The 18,389-nt window shown below is 51.7% G+C and overlaps 1 protein-coding gene and 1 long non-coding RNA gene across 4 annotated transcripts; one reads left to right on the top strand and one right to left on the bottom strand.

Moving 5' to 3' along the window:
* The first annotated feature begins 214 nt into the window (after window positions 1–214).
* On the top strand, window positions 215–15,525 carry GLYCTK (glycerate kinase). 3 transcript variants are annotated; one of them, XM_039559216.1, is made up of 5 exons: window positions 215–297; window positions 8,679–9,074; window positions 9,444–9,595; window positions 11,432–11,607; window positions 12,223–15,525. In XM_039559216.1, exons 2-5 carry the CDS (start codon window positions 8,788–8,790, stop codon window positions 13,129–13,131), a joined length of 1,524 nt encoding a protein of 507 aa, XP_039415150.1. In that variant the 5' UTR covers window positions 215–297; window positions 8,679–8,787; the 3' UTR covers window positions 13,132–15,525. The 3 variants fall into 3 exon arrangements, with proteins under 3 accessions (XP_039415150.1, XP_019136041.1, XP_019136042.1); XM_019280496.3 differs by lacking the exon at window positions 215–297 and adding an exon at window positions 4,748–6,745; XM_019280497.3 differs by lacking the exon at window positions 215–297 and adding an exon at window positions 6,777–7,241.
* LOC109143365 lies at window positions 13,839–17,357 on the bottom strand. The gene is made up of 3 exons (XR_002043488.2): window positions 16,870–17,357; window positions 15,991–16,238; window positions 13,839–13,924 (listed from the first exon to the last, which is right to left on the bottom strand). It is a non-coding gene; the product is annotated as an uncharacterized LOC109143365 (long non-coding RNA).
* Between the last annotated feature and the right edge of the window lie 1,032 nt (window positions 17,358–18,389).

The raw sequence follows: 18,389 nt of genomic DNA on the forward strand, positions 1-18,389 counted from the left end.
GGGTGGCGGAGGGCGGCGGGCGCGGCGGGCTCGGCGCGGTCAGGCCGCGGAGAGGCGGCTCCCCCTCATTGTGCCCGCCATCTTGCGGCTCCGGCGGCGCCGCGCGGGCACCCTGGGAACGGGGTGTTGTGTGGGGAGGGGGGAGCGTGCGCATGGGCTGCTGGGACGGGGAGGGCGGGGTGTCCCGTACCCAGCGGCCATATTGAGTGTGGCAGGAATGGCAGAAAGGCCTGCGCTCTCCTGGCCCGCCGTGGCTGTCAGCGTCTGTCACCATTCCCGCCGCTTCCGGGGCCCGAGGTGGGAAGGGGCGGCGCAGGGCAGGGCAGGGCTGGGCGGCTGTGGCGGGGCCGGGGTTCATTGCCAGTTCAGTACCCGCCCGCCCGTCCGTGCCTATTGTGGGGTCGGGGGAGGGGGAGGGTTGAGGGCATGACGTCATCCCGTAGAGCGGGAATGGCTTCGCGCGGCGGGAGCGCGTCACTTCCGGTGCCGGGCTGGGCGGGCGGCCTCGCGTTGCTCTGGGCCGTGAGGGGCCGCGGGAGCCCTGGGACAGCCTCACCTCACGCGGGATATTCCCCGTATTGTGTCGATTTAAGGCGGTTTTCGGAGTTTCCAGTGGAAACTAGAGAGAAATGCAGCCGGCTGAACATGAACCCAGACGTGCCCAAGTGGCCAAGAAGGCCAGTGGCATCTGGCCTGTATCAGCAATAGTGTGGCCAGCAGGACCAGGGCAGTGGTTGTCTCACTGTACTGGGCACTGGTGAGGCCACACTTTAGTGCTGTGTCCAGTTCTGGGCCTCTCAATTCAGGAAGGAGATTGAAATACTGGAGCAGGTCCAAAGAAGGGCAACAGAGCTGGGGAAGGGTTTGGAGCACAAGTGACGTGAGGAGTGGCTGAGAGAGCTGGGGGTATTTACCCTGGAGAAAAGGAGGCTCAGGGGTGACCTTTTCGCTCTCTACAACTCCCCAACAGGAGGTTGTAGCTGGGTGGGGGTTGGCCTCCCAGGATGAGAGGACACAGCCTCAAGCTGTGCCAGGAGAGGTTTAGGTTGGACATCAGGAGGAATTTCTTTACAGAAAGGGGGCTTAGACATTGGAATGGGCTGCCCAGGGAGATGGTGGAGTCACTGTCCCTGGAGGTCTTCAAGGAAAGGCTGGCTGTGGCACTCGGTGCCATGGTCTGGTTGACACTGTGGTGTTGGGTTGTAGGTTGGACTTGATGTCTCAGGGTTCTTTTCCAAGACAGTTGATTCTGTGGTTCTGTGAAATCATTTATGGGGCACACATGCTGTGCCAGCCTCTCGGCAGAGCCTGGCAGGAACAGCCTCTGGACAGCCCAGGGCAGCCAGGGAGCTCCCCCTCCTTTGAAAATACACTGTGAACACTTTATCACCCTTCCCCTCCTCCTTTCAGTCCAGCTGTTGCACATTTTTATTTCCCAGTATTTTTTTATTCCTCTAAAAGCTTGTTGGCAGTACTACAGGAACATCACAGCTATAGCACCGTGTTCCTACACCACATAAGCTCTCAGGTAGAGGTGGGCAGCACACATTTAAGCCTTTGAGAAGCACACTGTGGCTTTTCAGGCTGCTGCTCCAGTACACACACCTTGGAACTGCTTTTTTCTATCACGAATCCTGATGACACGCTCAGTGTGCAAGTTTTTGTGTATTTCTTACCTTAAAAAGCTGTTCTTGGAGTATAAGAGTTGCTGTGAGAATCTCACCCCGCAAAGTTTTCTGCTATTTTACATTTACAACACCAGCAGATCTTCTTGTCATTTTGGTCATCCAGAAACTCAGAATTAAAAGAAAAATAATAAACCGTAGATGCCTTCCTGAATGTTAATTGCATTTCCTTTCACAGTGTCCAGCATAGAGTTTGATTTTGCGTTTGGATCCTGTTGCCCTCCTGTGGTCAAACCTCGGCAAGTCCTGTTAAAGCTCTGCACGTCATTCAAACAGGCTGAATTATTTTGTGTGCATGTCTGATTTAGTTAAATACTACTTTTCTCAGATTCCTTGCCCTTGCTGTTTGCCTGCTGGAGCTCCCCGTTGCATGTTTAGAGATCTCACACAACTCATCTTTTCACGCTGTGGTGGGACTGGCTCCTCAGAATGAGTTTCTTTTTTTGCTTTGAAACAAAGTCAAACTTTCACACCAGAGTCCAGGGATACTCAAAACACACCCTCATTACTCCTGAGGGTCTCGGGGTCAGCTGCCCCTTTGTTAGGCCAGTTCAAAACCCAAAACTGGTTTTTGTGTGGTGAGAGGTTTTAGAAAAGCTCGGAATGTCGTGCCTCCTGCACACTCTAAATTGCAAGATCAAAGCCTGGATTATCTCCTGCAGGCCCGGGAGGTGACTCACCAATAACATCATAAGACAATTTACTTCAAAACACCTACAATACTTAGCTAAGTTTTAGAGTTGTATAACACCGTGGGTTGTTGATTTGATATTTTGTCACTTCCTTTTTATTCTTCTGCCTTTCTTCCTAATCGTTGGAACCTAGTTTGTCAGTTTATACCAAGCTGGAATTTAGCTGGCAGGATAATTGAATCTCCTAGAAAAATGTCATATTAAGTAGGAATTATGGATAATGCCCCTGCAAAATTAGTTAATGGAAAAAATGTTTAATTGCTGCTTGAGTAATATCGATCAAATGCAGTTATTCTACCTATGCATTTCTGTATTAGATACCACTGGAACCTGCACAATACAGGAACTTGTGCTTGCTCAGCAGCAAAAGTTCACACTTCTCCCTACGGAGTGTCCTGAGGTTTCTGTGGGCCCTGACCTTGAGTTTATCACGGTTCCTCTGGAAGGTGCCTCCATCAGCAGCTCCCCCAAATTAAGCGCTCTGTGCTACTCTCCGGGTCACTAATGAAGCTGTGGGGTGACACGAACCCCAGCAGAGTCCCTGTTGATTACCAGATGTCAGCTGGACCCCGAGCCACTGCTTTCTGCCCTCTGAGCCCAGTGGTCAGGCTGGTTTCCAGCGGGGCTGGCTGTGATTGCCCAGCCCACCCGCCAGTGTGCTCACAGGAATGATGTCAAAAACCTCAGCAAAGTCCAGGCAGTTCACATCTGCTGCTTTCCACATTCCCCACAGCCTCTTGTCTCAGCCCAGAGGGCAGATGTAATTGTCATCCTGTGACTGATTAAGATTCCTGGCTCTTTCTCCTCTTATGTTATTTCCAACTGAGGAGCTCATAATTTTCTGCTATTAATCCCAAAGACCATGACCTTGTATTTCGCAGCACTGAATTTCAACCCCTTTCTACTATTCCAGTCCTCAAGGCTCGCAGCTTTTCATCTTCTCTAGAATACTGTGATCCTTCCCTGTATTTTAAATGACTCTCATCTTTGATGGCAAGTTGTCTCAGAATAGGGAGTTTGAGAAATTACAGCATGAAAGGAAGTAGACTTGGCATGGGCTTGGCTTCAGGGTAGTGGTGTTCTGTGTTGAGCTACAGAAGAATTTTTAGTGAAACATTTTTCTTCCTTGCAATCCCCAGTGCATGGGAAAATCATTTCCAAAAGGTATATAGGGAGTGAAGGGAGTGTGACCTAGAAAAACTAGTAAGATGCATATGTCAAATCCAGTTAATTTTTTTTTTTTGCTAATGATACTGATCTGTATATATAAAATGCTGAACAGAACACTTATCTTCCCTGTGTTTGGCCTTAAGCCACACTTCCCATCAAAGGCAAAGGGACCCTGTTGATACTTTCCTGGTGAGTAAATCAGTCATGAGAGCAACATATTTCTTTTCCAAGCAACATAGAGAAAGCCATGTATTGGAAACTAGGACTCCTGGGTTTCCCAGAGCTCAGCATATTCTTAAAACAAAGGTATCCAGGCTCCATCCTACTTTCTCCTGTACCTGCCTGGCAAACCCTCTGCTCTCATCATACTGCTGCTGTCCACCCTTATCCTCTTTCCCACTTATGGATGCAGGAGCACTGCAGTGAGTGGGGGCAAAGGGCCTTTCACCCTGTCCCTGCACACCCACTTCATAGCTGCCCATCCTTGCTGCAGACGTTTTCTCTTTTACCAAACGCGAATGAGGCGGTGCAGTAATTTTATGCAAATCCATGTGCAGATTAAAAAATTAATCAAATTCTGAAATTTTCATTTAAAGAGATTAGTCTTGAAAAATCCCCCCTCTAATCCTCCCAGAATAGTCACTTGGAACAAGACTTCACTGGTTTGTTTCCCTCCTGGGTTCAGTGCATCTCCTGGAAAATTTTCTTGTAATGCTTTTGGGACCGTGTGGAGCAGCAAGCTTGGGTTTGAGCAGGGCTCACCAGGCAAATTAAAGTTGATATATCAAATGATAGCGAAGATGTGTCAGTAAGTGGGAACGGGGGAGTTTAAGGCAGTAAAATCTCCACTCCGTTGTACTTGATAGGTAAATTCCCCTGGTGATGCAGGAGAAATGGAAGCAGGGAGCCTTGGTGAGTCTGTCAGTAATTTACATGCCGAGAGGCCAGAAAAAAGTCGTGCAGCAAGAAAAACGAGGAGCAAGAGACACTGCTAAAACTTGCTGTGTCTGGGAGTTTACTACTGTAATCTGTCTTTTAGAGCTTGAGCTCAAAATTATCCTCGAACAATTGGGGTTTGATCCAGTGCCATCTCAAATATTTTCCTAGCCCCTCAGGGATTTTGAAGTTGACCCTGTACAAGGTGGGCCAGCCACCAGTCCTGGAGGAAATCCAGAGGCATCCTGATGGCATTGAAGCTAAAGTAACTTAGATCCCTGAAGTTCTCAGTTAAACCAGACATTCTGGCACAGCATCCTCTGATCTCACAACACCTGAAAAGCTCAGGATGTGCATGTGGTTGGGTTGGCCTGCAACAAGCTCTATTGCCCCGACTTCAAAAAAAGCCACAAGCCCAAGATGCAAATCCTTGAGCAAACCTCCAACCACAGCACCTGGAATAGCTCAGCTCTGCCCAGTGATGGCAGACTGGCCCCTAGAAAGGAGTATTTTTCTGGCTTTCAAGTACCTGCCATGGAGTGAGGTGCTAGCTCATTTTTCTCACTGCATGGGCGCGGCCAGCTCATTTGTTCACTGTTTTCCTCCCCAGTGTGACTCCAAGTTTATGGCTCAGACTCTGCCCTGCTATGTCCATGCTTTTGGTCTCTTGCCACTATCCAATTTACTTGGCAGCTTTACCACATTTCTGCCCCTACTGCTGGATTGTTTCTGTCTCCCTCTGACTTTGGCTCCTTGCCTACAGAATTGCTTTAATTAAAAAGTTAATGAAAGGTAATGCAAACGAGCATTTTGCCTGTATTTTATCACAGTCCAGCTCCTTTCCCTCCCTCTTTCCCAGAGAAGGTGAAAATGAGAAGCTGGGAGTTTGCTGCTTTTTGGTGTGAGAGCTAACAGTGGAAATTTCTACAGGCTTAGGAGGAGCCCTCTGAAGAAAGGGCTTATAATGGTGTGCGTAGATTATAATAAGTGCGTAGATTATTCATCAATGAAAGCTGAGGAAGTTTTCATTTAAAGGGGATTAATCTAAACCCCTTACAATCCTCCAGCTCTCTTTGGAACAGGCAATTCTTAGCATCATTTTCATCCTAAGCTTACTGCGAACTTACAGAAAACTTTTGAAAAGACTGTCTATATCCCAACTCCAAATTATACCAACCAGGGACAAAGGGAAGGTGTGAAACCTGAACCCCACTCCTGCCTATAGCATGTCACCTTATATCCGTATAGAAGAGGGCTCATTCATCCCTAGGTGATTTTCCTGAGAAACTGGGAAACTAAGATTAGTGCGCGAAGCAATATGAGTCACATCATCAGCCCCTTCTCCCAGCCCAGATTCCTCCCAGCCAGCAGTGGGAAGAGGAAAATGCAGGGATGTGAGGGTGTAATTTCCCCTCATGCAATATGTAGCAGCTAACAGGCAATTACACCACTTCTAAACCCACCATCTGGGGGGGGGGAGCCTGAGAGCTGCCATTTGGGTTATTTTTCTTTCCACAACTGCCTGTGTTTTGGGGTGATATTCAGTTCTCTCGATCTTGTTTTTAAAGCCTTAGTAAAATGAGTGGGAGTTTTATTTTTTGCTGATATCTACAGTGGATTTCATAGCACTGATTTATAGCTGTTCCCTGATGACATTTAGTACCCAGTGCCTGAGACTGTATAAATAAATTACATAAAAACAGATTTGTGGTATCATTAGCAGCACCCCCATTCCAAGGGGAGCCTCCAGTGAGCCTGTGTGTCTAATCAGAGCTGACAAGGAGCAGAGTCACACACTGAGACATCCAAAGCACATGGATCTGTGCCAAATTCAGCTCTCTGTTGCATTGGTATAAAGTTGGATAACCTCTGATTGCAAGGGGGTTTTACACTCTGTTTACTCTGCCTTTATACCTGTGCTCTCAGATCAGTGCCAGGCAGTGGACCCAAAAATCCCGAGAAGCAATGGAAAGGCACTTGCTGACTTGCACAGACTCTGGATCAGGCCTCGATGGTTAAAATATAATCTGAGTTCAGAGTGCAGAAAACAGATTACATGCCTGCTATTGTACTGAAATGCTTTCCAGAGTAAGCATTAGCAGTATGTACACAAGTGCCAGATGAATTACGCTGGCATTTAGTTTTTCCAGCTCCAGTAGGAGAGGATTGCTTTTAAAGAACTCACGTCTGCTGTGTCGTGTCTGGAGCTGGAGCTGAACGGGGCTGCCAGGAGGGCACGTGTGACAGGAGCCACGGTTGCAGGTCTGGTTGTGCTCAATTCCCCCGGGCTTCAGGGTCAGCCATGCACAGAAACATCAAGGCAGAGACAAAGCCTGTTAAAAACTTTGGGGCTTTTTTTTCTTAAACTCCCCAGGCTCCATTTAAGCTTTTTTCTGCAGCCATTCCTGCAAACCCTGTATGGAAGCTCAGACGAGGTGACCTGGGGTGTGATGCACCTCTGCTTTGTAGCACCTTCCTCCGATTGCACTGTGCTGCCAGGTGAATCAGACACCTGCTGGGAGCAGAGATGCTTATCTTGGTGCCTGAGAGGTGCACAGCTGACTTCACTGTGGTCAGCACAGTTACCCTGGCCCTCACTGAAGTGGGGTCAGTGGTTTAAACCGCTGGCAGCATCAGCTGCCGTGAAGTTTAAGAGTCTGGTAACAAAGTGGTCGGGGCACCCTGTCTTTTGTTCTCCTAGCTCCTCGTGGTTGAAAAGCCAGTCTTTCTGACCAGCACCTAAAGGGAGTACAGATAGGTAATTAATCTGCCTTGGCTTTTGCCTTTAAAATCTGTTCTCCTAAGCATTAAATCGTTTACTGTTAGCCTTGTTCTTAAGGGTCTTTTCCCACTTCAGTGATTCTTGGGGTTCTTTCTCTGACAAACCTTTGATTCTCCATATGGCCTTACCTACAAGTCCCTTGTCCAAAGATTTCAGAATGTGCCCAAGTTTCAGTGCCTTAGAAGGTGCTTGTGTAAGGGGTTTTTCTGTAGATCCTTTGGGTCCCTGCAGCAAAATAAGGCAGATTTAGACTCAGAGGAGCTGTTGAAAAGCTTGTCCAGCTTAATGATTAACACCTTGCAATGCTATGGGAGTGTCAGGACAAATAGACCTCTGGACTCCTGAGCTCTCCTAAAAGAAGCCCTTGGACAAAACACATCCGCTTACTAGAGAGAGGATTAACTCTCTCAGGTCATTTCAATGGGTCTGTGATCAAGTGTGTCACTTGGACTGCTTCAGCCTCCTGGCATCCTTCCTTAAATGCCATGAGCAGGAGAGATGCAGATCACAAGGATCTTTGATCCTCAGAAACCAGCAGTGAACTTGCTGCCAGTTAACAGAAGGAAGGAGAAATGCTGGGAGGGAATGAATGTGTGTTTGCTGGCAGGGGCTGCCTTTCCTCTGTCAAGACAAGTATCTGCCCTTGAGCAGCTGAGATCTTTTGGTCCATGCACAGATCTGTTGCATATAATGCTAATGCTCTGTGGAGAACAGCTCAAATGGGCTTTCACAGACACGGCTGGCAACTTCACTTGGATATGTAGTCTTATTTGGGCTCTAAATCTGATTTTAATGGATAATGAGGACTAGAAGAGAAAGGTAAATGAAGCCTGGTGTTAATTTGCTGTTTGGTGAGGAAACCTCATTACTGGTCTCTCTGTGGCCACCAGCAGCGAGGGATGAGGCAGCCAGCAAGGCTGTTGTTTCTCCTCAGTCCATGTCTGATGCTGCAGGGACACATGGGGCAATGCACAGCCAGAGGATGAGATCAGCATTTGGCTAGCATTGAGGAAGGGAGTTAATGTAGTGAAAAGCTGTTCCACCCAGATGCCCTGCTCTCTCCGGGACAGAGAGCAGCTTCCACAGTTTGGAAAGGTGTCAAATGCTAAGCAAATAGAAATGATGGCTTGCCAGTGGCAAAGCTACAGTGATGGAGAAGCTGGCTGGCAGAGCTCGCCTTCCCTGCAGGAGGTGATGAGATTGCAGGGGAATCACAAGCTGACAGGTAGTTTGAATGTGACACTGTCCTTCCCTTCATCCTGCCTGGGGAAAAGTTAGAAAATGCTGCTCATATGGCACCTTAATCTAGGGGAAACAGGAGCTAGAGTTCCATGGTTCATGTTTTGACCTCTCTGTTCTTTCTGTGACAGCCCTGTCTCTTCTACTAGCAAAAATGTTCACTCTCCCTTGCAGGTTGGAGGCTGCTGGCTGTCCCAGCCCTTGAGGCCTTGCCAGTGCTGGCAGAGAGTGCACAAGCCCACCCCACAAGGCAGAGTGGCTCAGCCCTGCCAGCCTGTGTACCATGTCTCTCCGCGAGCACGCGCTGTCCCTGTTCCGTGGCGCCGTGGGCACCGTCCGCCCGGCTCCCATGCTGAAGAGGGCTCTGAAGCTCCAGGGAGATGGGTGCCCTCAGCTGCTGGTGAAGGGCCAGGCCTTTCCAGTGAAGAGGGATCTGTACCTGGTGGGTTTTGGAAAAGCTGTGCTGGGGATGGCCGCAGCAGCAGAAGAGATCCTGGGAGACCACCTCACTCGGGGCATCATCAATGTGCCGCTAGGGATCCAGGAGAGCCTGCAGCGAGCAGGAATGCAGTAAGGACTGTTTCTGGACAATTCTGGGGAGCAGGAAGGAGGGGTGTAGGCTGCTGGATTTGTCCTCTGTGGGATGTTTCTGAGAACACCTTAAGTCCTTTCCAGCTGTCCTTGTGCTGTTGCCCACCCTGTCAACCCCACCGCTCTCATCTTCAACCACCATCACGTCCCAGTGACACCAGTGACACAGCCCACCTCTCGTGCTGGTAGTGCTGCCTCTCCAGCTATGGGGAACACTCAGCAAAGGCCATCTCCCTGTCCTGGTCACTCACTGTATGCCACTGGTACACCAGGCACCCGCAGGTGACAGCCTGGCTGCCTGTGTGGGTGCACAGATCCGTGGTGTGATTGCCTCTCTTACCTCACCAGGGAGATGCTGCTGAAGCCACACAGCAAAATCCAGGTCATTGAAGGCGCCAAGAACAACCTCCCAGACACAGAGGCTCTGAAGGGAGCAGCTGCCATCCAGGAGCTGGCTGAGGGTCTGACTGCAGATGACCTGCTCCTTGTGCTCATCTCAGGTAGAGTGGGGATCCCAGAGAATGGGATCTGCTGAGGGCCCCCAGCTGCCTGCCCACCCACAGCCGTGCAGCAAGGGAGCACTGTGCTGTGCCAGCCCCTTCAGCATGGACGCTTGCACCTCTGATTTTTCCTCCCTCTTCTGCCATCCTTTCTCCAGGGATGCAGCAAGAGACAGCACAGGGCTTCCTGCTGCTGCAGTGGACACGCCTCCCAGCACTGGAAAGAGGCTGAGCTGCACAGGCTGGGTCCTGCCATTGTGCCACCACAGTGAAGTGGCACCTCTGGGCCCAGCCTGGCAGCTGTTCTCACCTCTTGGCAAGGAGGCACTTTCTTCCTGCCCCCTCCTTACATTTGGGGATGCAGACTTGGAGAAGCAAGCACTTGGTGGACTTGCATGCTCTGAATTTGTGCAGGAGTGTGCGTCTGAAAGCTGAAATTTGGGACTGACCTTTCCCAGGGCTTGGCTCCTTCCCAGCCAATGGAAATGAGGCCTCCAGGTACCACACAGTAAGCTGCCTGCCTTGCAGGAGCAGCCCTGCACACCCCCAGGGCCTGGCTGCTGGCCCCCAGGCTGTCCCCAGATCCAGGGCTGTGTAAGAAGGTGCATCAGAGGGATGCAGTGACATCACCTCATCCTGAGCTCAGTGGGTGTGACAGGGCAAAAGCATGCAGGGGCTGAGAGCAGCTCTGCAGAACTGCCTTGGTCTTCTCTGCTCAGTGTTTATTCCTCTGTGGATGCTGAAGCCTGATCCAGTACAGAGAGAGCAGTGCCATTAGGCAAACACCCAAGTGATTGGAAGCTAGCTATGCTTTCTGGGGATTCCCCTGAGCTTCCTCCTGTCTTTTGGCTACAGGGATCTCCAAGAGACTCCTCAGCCCTTCAGGGAGCTGGTACAGGATCTCCCCGTGGCTGTGACTCCCTATGCATGTGCACTCCCACACAGCAGCCGGTCCCCAACTGCTCCTGCCTCTCAGCTAGATCCCTGGCTATTGACTGAAACGCAAGCATTTGCATTTGTTTTTCTTGCTCATCATGTTTTATTGATGCTGATTTGTCTCAAACCTCTGAGCAGCCTTTGCATTTTGACAGTAGCTTTCAGCTGTACTTCTGTGCGTGTTCACTCTCTGCACAGACCTTGCTCTTTTCTCCTCTGTGTTTTCCATCCATTCCACTTTTCCATTAGAACCTTGCCTTTTTTTCCACATTTCCAATGCCTGCTTGTATCAGACAGAATTCCCATCAGTGAAGCTATCACCCTGGACTCTGGGTGTGCTTTGTCCTTTGCATTACTGCCCCCCTTTTCTTTCCTCCCAGGCCTAGATGAGTGCGGTTCAGCACTTTCCAATCTTGCTGCATCCCTAGCCAGTGTTTTTACACACTATCCTGAATAAATGGAGCCACCAAAGCAGGCAGTGTCCCCATGTGCCCAGCACTGACTGCAGTGTGAGCTGTGGAGGCCGTGCTCCCTGCTCACCCACCCAGGCAGTCATTGAATATCAGTGTGAGGACCCACTTGTAGCCCAGTGCAGAGGTGAGGGTAGTTGCTGTCGCTTTTCTGTCATCCCCACAACACTGCAGGCTTGTGGTGCCCCCATCCAGCCAGGCTCACACTGCCTGGGTGAAGTGTAGCTGACTGCAGAGAGTGCAGGACAGCAGTAAATAAAACCCATTGGTGAAGATGACTGAATTCTCCAGAGATGTTAGCTTAGGTCCCCAATCACCTCTGCCTTCCCTCCAGACACTGGTGAGGGAAGAGAAAAGGTTCAAGCCTTGCTCTCCTTTGTCCTCCTTTTCCTTCTATCCTGACATCCTTACCATCTCTTCTGCATCCTAGGGGGTGGATCAGCCCTACTGCCTGCTCCCATCCCTCCCATGCTCCTTGAAGAGAAGGAGAAACTCACAAAGCTGTTGGCTTCCCGAGGAGCTGCCATACAGGAGCTGAACATTGTCCGGAAGACTCTGTCCGTGCTGAAGGGTGGAGGGCTGGCCCAGCTGGCACATCCTGCACGGGTAACCAAGGGAAAGCCCCTGCTTGCCCAGAGATCACCCATCTACCCTCAAAATAGAGGTTTAATCAACTTGCAAGGTTTTTCTCTATACTGAGTGAACTCTGCACACTGTTTTGGGGCCCTCTGGCTGAGGTTTCACTAAGGACCGAAACTCTCAGGGAGACAGAGATGGAAGAGTGGGAATTCAGACTTGGGAAACATCAGCCATCCCATCACGCCACTCTCTGCAGACCACAGCCCACACCCAGCAGGCACTTCCAAGTGTTGGTGCTTCAGCACAGCACTTTCAAGGCTGACTCTGACCCTTGGCTCCCCTGGGGGCTGTTCTCAGCGTGTGCCATTGCCGAATCCACACTGGGTTGGGCCTGACAAGTGCAGTGTCACAGGCTACATCTTCCAACATGATGGTCCAACTTCAAAGGGGACTGCAAATCTGTGGGTTTGAGAAGGGCAAAGTGACACTCACAGGTCCATAAAATAAAAATAGTCACAAACCTACCCTGTTTCCATCGGCTTTGATGTGGGGGTGGCACTCAGATCAGTGCTTATGCCAGGGCTCTTGTGTGGTCACCTGTCTTTGCCTCCTGCAATAATCTGTGGGCATTTCTTTCCACAGGTGGTGAGTCTCATCCTGTCTGACGTGATAGGTGACCCCCTGGACATCATAGCAAGTGGGCCCACTGCTGCCAGCTCCCACAGTGTCCAAGACTGCCTTCAGATACTCACCAAATACAACCTGCTGCACAACCTGCCCAAGTCAGTGGAAACGGTCCTCTCCAGCTCTCCCACCAAGCCCACTGCTCCAGAAAACTACTCCCACGTTTCCAACATCATCCTTGGGTCAAACACACTGGCTTTGGAAGAGGCCAAACACCAGGCCGAGGGCCTGGGCTATGCAGCTCTGGTCCTGAGTGCAGCAGTCCATGGGGAAGTCGGCCGTGTTGCCACGCTGTACTGCCAGCTGATCCAGCTGGTCTGCCTGGGCTTCGCCGGCCTCGGAGACGGGCCCCTGAGTGACGAGCTGAGGGGGAATCTCCTGCAGCTGGCAGCAGAGCTACAGATCCCAGGTTTGGAGCTTGATGAGTTTCTACAGGCCCTGCGAGGATTAGGGCCTGACAGACCAGTCTGCATCCTGGCTGGTGGAGAAACCACAGTCCAGCTCCAAGGAACCGGCAAGGGAGGGAGAAACCAGGAGCTGGCCCTGCGTGTGGCGCTGGGGCTGCACAGGGCTCAGGCCTGCACAGGAGCCAGCAGCCCCCAAGGGAGGTGTGAGATCCTCTTCCTCAGCGGGGGAACAGACGGGCAGGACGGGCCAACGGAGGCAGCAGGAGCCTTCTGCAGCCCAGGGCTGGTGGCTGAGGCGCTTCAGGAGGGCTTGGATGTGGAGGCCTTTCTCAGGAACAACGACTCCTACACGTTCTTCAGCCACTTCCAAGGTGGGCATCACCTCCTGGTGACAGGCTTGACAGGCACCAATGTCATGGACATCCAGGCCATTTTAATTAGAGCCATGGAGAGATCATGAGAGCTCCCTCTGCAGATATCCAGATGCAGTTAATTAGGAGCAGGAGTATATGAACGCACCAATGCTGCAGACAAATGCAAACTACTTAAATTAGGGCTCACTGTCGAGGCTGCTACTGTCCTTGACAGAAACAATCCACTAATTAGACACGAGTGGATGTCCACAGCAAAAACAAGCACTTATAATTGGAGGGATCAGAGGAAGGTAAGAGGTCACATTACAGACAAGGAGACTGGATTTAAGACTTGTGACTGCTTCAACTATAGTTAATTTAAGAGTGTGGGGAAGTTGAGGCTGTGGCATGGTTACCAGGGAGAGCCCTTGATGCACTGTTGTACTTCCAGTGCTCCCAGCTCAAGAGCAGCTCAGCAGTGGGGTTTTAGGGGTTCACTAGAGCAAATTACAGTGACTGAAGGATGTAAAAGCAATAACAGCAAGGCCTGCTCACCTGAGGCATGGAGGTGCTGGGGGAATGTGGTGGGAAGGGGACTCCAGCACCTGCCCCACATGCCAGAACAGTGCCCTACAGCTCTTCCCACACCAGGGTACTGAAGTGACAGAGACCCCAAGCCCAGCAGGATGCACACCTAGGACTGTGGCTAAGAAGCACATTGGCAGAGAGAAGTTCTTGATACTGGCTGGGTGACACAAGCAGTGCACAGTGACAAAGAGGATGACATACCTTCACTGTGCAGTGTAAGGATGGGGACGAATGAAGGGCAGTGACAAGCCAGCCGAGTGGAGTCCTCCTCCAGCTTCCTTCCCTCCACAGGAACATCTTCCCTGCTGGTCCCTGTTGGGAAAGCCTCCGTGCCAGCAGCATGTATGCTATGAGCTTTCATGGTGTTGTTTTCCAGCTGTCTAGAAAACTGTCGTGCATCCAGCCTGAGCCACTGACCTTTCCTCTGCACTAAGGCAGAAGTCACTGTCATTCTGATTAACTGCTAATTCCACAGAACAAAAGGCAAGGAAACCTTCATGCTCAGCTCTCCTGACCCATGCTGCTGAGCTGATCAAAGGGCAAATCTGCCAGAGCTGTGCTCTGACAGGGAGCTGCTCCCCCCACATGCACGAGGACACAGTGGTTATCACGTTTTTGTCACCTACTGCAGTGTGATATGTGGGAGAGCAGAGATGAGCTTGGTTTCCCAGGACATGGATCTCACAGTGAGGCTGGATTTCAGGAGGGCTTTGCCTGCAGCAACAGGCACACTGACGGTTTGGCTGGATATTCAAAGGACTTCAGCTCAGCAGCCAGTATGACCCAGCACGTCTGACTCCTTTTGAATATCCATCTGTTTGTTACAGAGCCTAAGTGGGAGCTGAGCTCCTTTGAAAATCCAGCTCTAATGTAATAGGACACGCTTGACTCAGACTCTTTCCAGACAGACCGACCTACTCCGTGTGGCTGATCTCATCTCATGACATAAATACACCATTGTGCCACCACCCTGAGTTGTGGTGTCTCACTGAACAGTTGCTCTGCGCCCCACTTCAAGGTGGATCAGAGGGTGGGGTTTTGAGGAAGATGCAAAACCTCCTATTTTGGTTTTGAAGCCAATATCTAACAAGTAGGGATATCAGCAGGACCATCATGGGGCCTGGTGTCGATGCCAGGCTGGCAGCTGGACTGTCTGGGCGACAGCCCAGGCTCAGAGTAAGGCACAACCCTGGGAATTTCAAAACCCCAGTCTTGCCCGGTGGTTTAAACACATCCCCGCATCTCATTTGTCCTCAGAGTCTGAAGGTCTTCTGTAACATGCCTGAACTTGCTCACACTGGCAAACAGCTCCGAGATCTGCTGGGGAAAATCTGCCAAGAGTTATAGAGCTCGCTGTGCCTCTGTAATGTCGGGGGGTGGTTGTGCAGGAGGAGCTGCTTTGTGCCGTGTGTTTTTCTCCGGAGGTCGTTGGCAGGTCGCCTGCTCCATGCCCAGCAGGGCAGCTCCACAGGGGCACTAACACGGGCAGCGATACAGCCAAAAGTCTGGCTGCAGCCAGGATAACTGCCTAAAGCTGGCTCCACAACGTGGGGAATGCTCCCTGGACTATTCTGCTCCAGCAGAATGCAGAGTGACTCCGGTTTCGGGCTGGGGTGCCTGGCAGAAGGGTCACTTCAGCAGTGCCAGCCTGGGCACACTGCCACGGGCCCACCATAACCCCCGGCCACCGCTCTGCCACATTGCTGAGCACCACCCTGGTCCTTGGAGTTGCTGCTTGTGCTGCCTCCCAGTCAAGTTCAGAGGACCTTGGGCTAGTGCTGGCTGGCTTCTCCTGGGAAATGCCTACCTCAGGTAGCCTGAGCATTGTCCTTGCTTCCTGAATGGTGGCTTTTCATAACAATTAAAGAGTGTGTGTTGGGGAGAAGTCTAATAAAAGGTTTGTTGAAAGGATGGATCTATTTGAAGTACATTTCCCATCTACCTTTGCTTGGCTGCCATACATGGATTTTGTTCTTGTCCTTTCTTTCCTAATGAGGAGATAACAGGCCAGGGGAAGGTTCAGCAAGAACACCCAGGCTACAAAAATACTTCTCTGATGCTTCTACCTGAATAACTCAAAGCTCCATTTCTGAAGGGCTGTTTGGGTGGACCTTGGGCAGCTTCTGCCTAGGGACAAAAGGAGCGTTGGAGTGTGTGCAGCCCTCACAGACAAAGCATCATCTTATTCCTCTGGATAGCACTCAGCAGGGAATTGTCTGCTATTGCTCCAGCCCAAATCCAGCTCCCTCTGACCTGCGGTCCCTTCACAAGAGGGCAAAAGGCCCCACACATGAGCCAACATACATTTGGGGCACACTGGTCAGGTTTAGGAGGACTTGTGGGATAACACAAATGTTAAGACACGAGAGCATCCTTACCTGCCTGGTAACAATTTGCATCTGGGCTGGCAGGAGCAATGAGTTTCCCATCTCACTCGAGTGAGTCACCACTGCTGAGCAGGGCTTTGCAGCTTGTCTGTGCCGTCCTGGATGGGATATTGGCCTCGTGGGAGTAAAGCCATGCAAATGAAGAAACCAGAGCGTGGCTGTGGTCACACCAAGCAACCCCAGTGTGTGGGCTCTGCTGGGACCAGCTCCGTGCCGCCCTGGCTCTGGGGTGCTTGTGCCTAAGGAGGAAAGTCACAGAGAGAGTGAGGACAATAAGAGCCACTCAGGCTTGACACTCCCAGTCCCTTCCCTTTTTATCAGAAAAGCAAAACTTTCTACACCAGCCAGACTTCAGGAAGGAGGCAGTTGGGTGAAGATGGCCAGCAGCTCCCTGGCCATATCCCTACACATGGGCAGGGGACACTGGGACAGTGGGTGGTAAAAACATGCCCAGATGCTGGGTGGGGAGTGGGTGAACAAAGTCTGGATGTGTTCAGGGTTGATTTGCTCTCCTAAGTGGGCAGCTCGTAGCCAAACAGTGCTAACAGCCAGGAGAAGTAACAGCGTTATTAACAGCACGAGCTTTTGGCAGTAAATTAAAAATCTTGGCTGCCACCCTTGGCTCTGCTCTTGCCTCTTAGAAGACATTAATATCACAGCTCCCCAGCATTCCCATTATCACTTCATTAAGGATCCAATAATGATAAATGTGGATGGTTTTATTTTGCACGGAGGCTGATTAATGGCCAATAATTCACTAGGTGTTAATGGGGCCCTTCTTTATGGAGGCATTGGAAGGGGCTGCCTTTCATCTCCTCCACAAGCCACGGTTTTCACTATTTTTGCCAATGTGACAGATATAACACAAACCTTGAAAGAGCAGCTGAGGCCTCTTGAGAAACCTTGAAGAGCATTGTGCCTGGGGCAGCCCTTGCTGTCGTGGCCATTCCTCAGCATCTTTTTCCTCTTCTTCCTCTTCCTCCTCCCCTGTGCTGCTGGCAGTGCCTGCACCTAGAAGCTGTTGCCCATCTCCCAGGATAGTCAGGGACAAAACCAAAGCAGCAGATTCCCCAGGGTTGAGCCCACCAGCGCAGTCACCACGGCTCTCCACAGCAGATGTGGTGCAGAACCAGGCTCACTCTTTCAAGGGTGTGCAATGCAAGGAGTGGGCTTGTGCTGGCCTCACCCCAAAGCAGCTTGGCACCCCTCACCTGCATCCCAAGAGGGCTGGGGAGCCTGGGATGCAGGACGGAGTCCAGGCTGAGGCCAGCAATCCTCCTCCAGCACCCCAAGGAACAGCTCTGGTGGCTCCTCCGAGGCCGGCTCCCGTGGCACAGGGGCTGCTCTCCGCCGTAGGACCCCGGCGTATTGCACGGCTTCAATCCCTATATGAAGTGGGATGTATAATCACATAGGAATAAAAAGCCATACAAGACGGCAGGCTGCGAGATGCTCTGTGCTGGAGGACGACGGGACAGTCCCTCTGCAGTGGCTGCCACGGCCCCCGCTGGGCTGGAGCCGGACCTCAGGGAACCCCCAGGATTCCCCCCAGCCCCTGTACGGGGTCTGTGGGGAGACACAGAAGGCCTGTATCAAGCAGAAAAGAGAGGTGATGTGTCAGCCAGGAGAAAGCTTGGGAGGCCCCAGAGCTGCTGGAGAGGAGCCCCAGGAGATGTCAGCGCTTGCTCCCAGCTCTCCCAGCTTACAAGGGCCTCCCATCCCAACTCCCTGCTGGGAGCTGTGACAAGACTTGCTCTGTGCTACACCCAGACCTCCTCCCCTCTCACAATCCCCATCCTGGAGCATCACCCTGCAGGAGCTCCTCCAGCCTGGGAACACTCTGCTTGTACCACCATCATCCTTCAAGGCTTTACCAGCCCCACCAAGGCAATGGGTACCACAGCCCTCCAGCACCATCACAGACACCTGGTGAAGGGAGGAAAAGGAGCCAGCCTCCTCCCTGTGGAGGTCAGAGCATCCTTCTCCCCATGAACAGGGAGAGGAGGGCCCGGCAGCTGGAGCGAGCGGTTGCGGGGAGCTGTCAGCACCCAGCTGTCAGAGCCCAAATCCCCTGGCAGCCCATTAGGAGCAGCTCCTGGCTGCCTGCAGGAGCTCTTGACAGGGGGCCAGGCACTGGCGTGAACAAGTGTGGATCCTCCACTAAGGAGGTGGATGTGGGTGGAAGGAAACCAGGGAGCTGCTCCTCCAGTGAGTGCTCATGGAGCAACACTGGCACAACCCCGTGTTCTGGGGTGGGGGTCAACCAGGGCAGGCTCCGCTGGGAGCCCACCCAAGCAGAGCTGGGGATGAAGCCAAGTGGTGGCCAGCAAAAAGGGCTGTTTGTGCCACCTCCTCTCCTCCTGCATTTCTGCTCACATCCCGGCAGCGAT

Source organism: Corvus cornix, chromosome 12 (genome assembly GCF_000738735.6).
Source record: "Corvus cornix cornix isolate S_Up_H32 chromosome 12, ASM73873v5, whole genome shotgun sequence".
Lineage (NCBI taxonomy): Eukaryota > Metazoa > Chordata > Aves > Passeriformes > Corvidae > Corvus > Corvus cornix.

Bases quoted from the DNA above. Each gene is read 5' to 3' on its own strand.
- GLYCTK (XM_039559216.1), top strand. From the start codon at position 8,788: ATGTCTCTCCGCGAGCACGCGCTGTCCCTGTTCCGTGGCGCCGTGGGC. The intron at 9,596-11,431 runs GTAGAGTGGGGA...TCTGCATCCTAG, and splicing joins GCTCCTTGTGCTCATCTCAG to GGGGTGGATCAGCCCTACTG. The intron at 11,608-12,222 runs GTAACCAAGGGA...TTCTTTCCACAG, and splicing joins AGCTGGCACATCCTGCACGG to GTGGTGAGTCTCATCCTGTC.